The 5,786-nt window shown below is 27.9% G+C and overlaps 2 protein-coding genes across 5 annotated transcripts in view; one reads left to right on the forward strand and one right to left on the reverse strand.

Annotated features, from left to right (window-relative positions):
- NUCB1 (Nucleobindin 1) overlaps positions 1-5,786 on the reverse strand; it is a 63,067-nt gene that overhangs the window by 57,246 nt on the left and 35 nt on the right. The window lies entirely within an intron of this gene.
- sqh (Myosin regulatory light chain sqh) lies at positions 1,230-4,724 on the forward strand. 2 transcript variants are annotated; one of them, XM_012367986.2, is made up of 4 exons: positions 1,230-1,372; positions 3,202-3,410; positions 3,573-3,786; positions 4,149-4,724. In XM_012367986.2, exons 2-4 carry the CDS (start codon positions 3,221-3,223, stop codon positions 4,267-4,269), a joined length of 525 nt encoding a protein of 174 aa, XP_012223409.1. In that variant the 5' UTR covers positions 1,230-1,372; positions 3,202-3,220; the 3' UTR covers positions 4,270-4,724. The 2 variants fall into 2 exon arrangements, with proteins under 2 accessions (XP_012223409.1, XP_012223410.1); XM_012367987.2 differs by having other exon boundaries at positions 1,273-1,372; positions 3,205-3,410.

The following is a 5,786-nucleotide window of genomic DNA, read 5'->3' on the forward strand; positions in this document are numbered from 1 at the left end:
TCCATTTCAAATAAGAAACTACTTAACTACATTTTTCTGCTAATAAACGACAATTAATAAGACTGTTTAAGGCATATTTATATTAACATCTATAAACTAGGCAAAAGAAAACACTCCACACATGTACGAATTTTATTATACATGTACCACAAGTATAAATGAAAGATAAATAGTATATATTTTGCACAATAGTTAATTTATATAATTTATATAAGTAATTATATAGTTAATTTATATAAGAAAAGTTGTGCAATTTGTAATTTAAAAGAAAATGTATTCATGATTAACATTAATAATTATATTTATTTTTTTAAACTATTTTTATACTAATCTGTTTTAATCTACTCATAGCAAAGTATTTCCATCTGTTTTTAAATTATAACTACATTGTATTGTATTACATAATTAAACCAGTACAAAGAGTGTATTATCTTATGCAATTTTGGAATGTAACACGAATATGCCCTAAATGGTTTTATCGTTTATCAACAATGACAAAAAATAAATGTGATTACGTAGTTTCAACATTAAAGTGGATTAAGGTGGCGATGCTAAAGAGATCAATAAGCGTCTGACGAAAACGATAGAATGGCCTCTCTCAGACTTCTCTATTATGGTATTAACCTTTGTTAAATCCTTATATGGCTACAAGTCGGCACGAGACATGTAACCCATGTATAGTAATGATTTCTCGATTCAGGACTGTATAATTACTCGCAGATCATGGCTTACAAAATTTTTAAGCTAAATATGCTTTATATATTTTATTCAGCTTTTTAACGCATAATAAATATTATATTATTTTTAATATTTATTTTATTATTAAGTTATCATTATTTTATTACTTTTTGCCATATTTATTTTTAAATACTCAACATCAACATTTGTAAAATATTTCAAATTGAGATTTTATTCTAATTTACTTTACTTTTGTGAACAGAACTAAGAGTTTATTATTGTTTTACGTTTGTTTTTTACCAATAGTTTATAATGCAATGTTAACTATTTTTTTAAATTTATTTTCTTCTTTTGAAGAAAATAGCAAACCATATTGTTCGAATAATTCATAACTGAAACAACTAGTTGTAAACATTCATAAAAAACAACTAGTTGTAAACATTCAAGACGCAAATATAGTGTATAAAATCAAAGTATTATCCTGACCTACTTCTGGCAATGGCCCGAATTTTTCTCGATCCGCGATTTTCACAGTTCACAGCTCCATTCTTTTCCAGCAGATGGTGCTGGATGATCGGGTGTGGTGAATGACCATAGAGTGACGCGTATCGTGACTCACAGTGTACGTCGAGAAGTTCTGATCTGTTCTAGTTTTCATCCGTGTTTCGAGTTTTCGTTTGCTGTTGTTTGACTCGTGAGTATACCTCCGTTCAACTCGCGAATAATCAAAATATTTAATGAACTGTTTCTTTTCGCAAAAGTAGTCCTAGCGTGTGAAATCTCGATGGTTTGATAATGAATCTTGTTGCTGAAAGAGCCGCCATTGCCATTCAGTTCTCGTTTACAGAATTTGGATCGTGTTTGATTTGAAAAACGAAGGATCGTTATTCCTTGTGAAATAGGACAAGCCACAAAAAGAATATTTTTTTGGCTAGGTTATGTTAGGTTATGTACTGATGTATGCGATCAAGAGAAAGTGCTAGTGAGCAATGTGATAAAGGCGCAGTACCGTAGATACAAACAATACAATGGGTGCAAATAACAAGGGTCGATGTTATTTAACCAGTTATTAATCAGTTATTAATCAGTTTATTGCAAATATTAAAATAAATTTATTTCATTATTGTTCGCAATGTATCAAAATTACTATGACTGTATTACTGATTCGAACAACACTGACTGCGAAAGAGACACATGAGTCAAGGAAAGGAAAAGTAGGACAATTTAAGAAAGAGATGAGTAAGTGAATATACGAGTAAATACGAGTGAATATACGTAAAGATCGCTGCAAAATTAATCATAATTCTAAAGAAAATTTTAATTTAATTTACTTCAAATAGAATATATATATATATAGTGTTGTAAATACAAAAGACAGCAATTTTTTAGTATGACATAATTTTGCAAAAATTATATAATAAATATATTTTATGTATAAAATATTGTATGTAATATGAGGAAAGAATTTTTAACAAATCAGAGTTGAGTTTATGTATAATATAATATTGATTGTTTTTTATCTAATATTGTTGTATCTTTTAAACAGATATATTTTTAATGATTAGTTCAAACTAAAAAAGAATAAATAAAATAAAAAGTTTGTGGTTAATAAGAGCTATATTATCGGAACAGTTAAACATACATAAAAGAGAAAGCCATTTAAGCGCACGAAGAGAGTAACGACCCTTCAGTCGCGTCTTCGTCCAAGTATTATTTTTACCCCAATTTCGGTCACGTCGGAATATCGTGAATTGATTATACGAAAATAAACACCAATGGCGATGGCGACTTGGCAACTGTTTAATCGCAATGTCTGTTTTAATTTAAAAAGAATGCATCTTTGTTTCTCTAAACTTTCGCGGCAAATTTATGGGAGCAAAATTTGCAGTTTATTTTTTGAGCAAACAATTCCTACGAAATATATGGTTTGTGAATAGGTCTCGTGCCATTGTTTTTTCTGTAACGATGATACATTCAGATTGAAATTTATCGATTTGATCTCAAAATATCCCGGACTTATCAATAAACATTTCGAATTTTACCGAGAAAAAAATACGATTTTAAGTTCATCAAAAAAATTTCACAAAATTTTATTTTACTTGATACATCAAGTTTAATTTAATATATATTTTGATCAATTATATATGATCAGTATTTCATTAATAAATATTTATAATTTAAATATACAGAAATGTATACTTTTATAAGTATAATCAGCTGAGAAAAAGGCTTTTCTAATTTGCAACATATGTTAAATTCAGAATAATAGCTAAAATTTAGTTCTTTATGTGGCAAATATGTATATATAAGGATTATTTTTATTCCTTTTCAAACTTCTTCAATTATGAAATGATTTAAATTGCCAAAGAAAAATATTGAATCTGTTTTTTAACTTTTTAAACATCTAACAATTTTTTTAGATATCTTGAGTAAGAGTAATAACTTTTTTCAAAATTTTGAAGCACTTTAAAAATTAGTTACCTAAAGATATTGAAAATATATAAGGGTTAATTTTTGCTTTAGTAGGTGCAAATAATTAAAGATGTCTTCTCGCAAAACTGCCGGTCGTCGCGCTACCACGAAGAAACGCGCTCAGCGCGCGACGTCAAATGTTTTTGCGATGTTTGACCAGGCGCAAATCGCGGAATTCAAAGAGGCTTTTAATATGATTGACCAAAATCATGACGGATTTATTGATAAGGAAGATTTGCATGATATGCTTGCTTCCTTGGGTAAGCGCTTTAAATATATAACAGCTTTTTAGGAAAATATTCGAGGGAAGTTCAAAGAGATCTTTCTGCACAATCTCTTCATATAAATATCATTGCTTCTAAACTGTAGTTTAGACCAAAATAAAATGCAAATGGAACGTAGGAATTAATTATCTTTCACAGGTAAAAACCCTACCGATGAATACTTAGAAGCAATGATGAACGAAGCACCTGGACCTATAAACTTTACAATGTTTCTAACATTGTTCGGAGAGAGACTGCAAGGGACTGACCCTGAGGATGTGATTAAAAATGCTTTTGGTTGTTTCGATGAAGAAAATACCGGTCATATAAATGAGGAACGTCTCCGCGAGTTACTCACGACAATGGGTGATAGGTAATTTCATGTCAAAATCATTTAAAGATTATAAAACTATTATAAAATTTTACTTTTATGTTTGTGTTAACTTTACGAATGCTTTAATATTAATATATATAAATAGAAAAAAAATTAGAAATTAATTTTAACTTCTTTAAAAGTAAACGCTTTGTAAAAAAAGAAAAAGAGGAAATAATGATTAATAATAATTGGCCAATATAATAATTATACAATTGAAGAGCATAATTGTAAACGATAATGATTAGTCAGTATAAGTTATGTGATCTATGCAATTTATAATTTTGTTTAAATTAAAATATGTATTATTTAAACTAGGACTGTTAATTGACAATACAAAGACAATTCTTTTTTATCGTTAGATTCACGGATGACGATGTAGATGAAATGTATCGCGAGGCACCAATCAAAGGTTCTATGTTTGACTACTTGGAATTCACTCGAATCCTGAAGCACGGTGCGAAAGACAAAGACGAGCAGTAGTGAGCAAATGCAAATTTACCTAAAAAGATCAATCGCGTATCCCGACATGGAACCGTAGATAATATTTAAAGTTTTCCCGTGCCTCTCGCACTTCTAAATTCGGCACATATATATCCACGATTTATTATTAGTAAATAATTTATAATACTAAGAAAAATTATACAATATACGCAGGATAATTTTGATCCACAATATATAAAAATTTACATCATTAGATCTTGTTTCGAAACATTCACATTTCTACTACAAAACTCAATGTTAAAAAGCGCGAGGTGCGTCGTTTAAAAAGATCTTTTCTAAGTATTTGCTGTCAGCTATTAAAACTTTTTGAGCAACTGCTGTACAGTCGGTGAAAGTTACACATGTAAGATATTTATATATACATAAAACGAACATGTATCTGTTGTAGATTCTCAGCATTTATATTTTAATATAATATTCTATTGCGTACGAAATTCACGATGTATATTATTTCTTTGAACCAGCGAAAAATAATTATAGCACAAATAAAAATTTAATTTTGATAGTTAATAATTTAAATCGTATAGCAATTGCTACTTTTAGATTACAATATATTTTTTAGATTATAAAAATATTAAAATGTTAGCAATTAATTTGCGAACATTTTCAATTTTTTTGTAATAATTAAATCTTTTTGATAAGTCCAAAAAATATATATTTTTACTATATGAAAAAGATTCTTTGAAAAGAGACAGGACTAATCAAACACAAGTGCATAAACATTTTTAAAATAATCAAAAATAGTATATAGATACATACATCTTTAAAATGCATCTTAAAATGCAGAGAAAAAATTTCTTGTGGTAAAAGAATCAAAATAATATCTAATTGTTTTTTAAATAGTAAAACTAAATAGCCAGTTGTTAGGAACGTGCAATTATAAATAGTGACTTTTACAAGCACAAACGTACAGGATTTAAATTTAAATGGAAAGTTAAATGTATGATCGAAAAATTCTAAAATGATATTCACTCTCAAGTTTCTTGCTCAATTTCATGCAAGATAAATGTTTGTTTTAGTATAACAACGTGTTATAATTAGTAATGTCCACAGTTATGAATATGTAAAGAGAATGTCACATGTATATACAACATATATGTATGTATGTATATATATATATATAATTCTCTTTACATGTTTATAACCACGTGGACACTCGAATGCACAAATTGATTTTGTGATTTTTATTTTAAACTTTTGTTAAGTACTATTACCAAACTATTCTGAATATTTAATTCAGTATTTAGTCAAATATTATATTTTAATAATATTTGTTATTTATATTTAAAACCATATTCGATCATTTATTTATCCGGGCGGTAAATGATCATATATGAGTATAAAGTAATCATATAAGTATAATAACAAATATAGGTACTAAAAACTGAATGCAAATTCCATGCATTGCGTGCAACTGAAGTAGCGCTCGTTGCGCAACAAGTACAAAAAGCATTAATTAATTGGAAAATAATAAATCATTTTCATGCGAGACTCAC

Source organism: Linepithema humile, chromosome 1 (assembly GCF_040581485.1).
Source record: "Linepithema humile isolate Giens D197 chromosome 1, Lhum_UNIL_v1.0, whole genome shotgun sequence".
NCBI lineage: Eukaryota > Metazoa > Arthropoda > Insecta > Hymenoptera > Formicidae > Linepithema > Linepithema humile.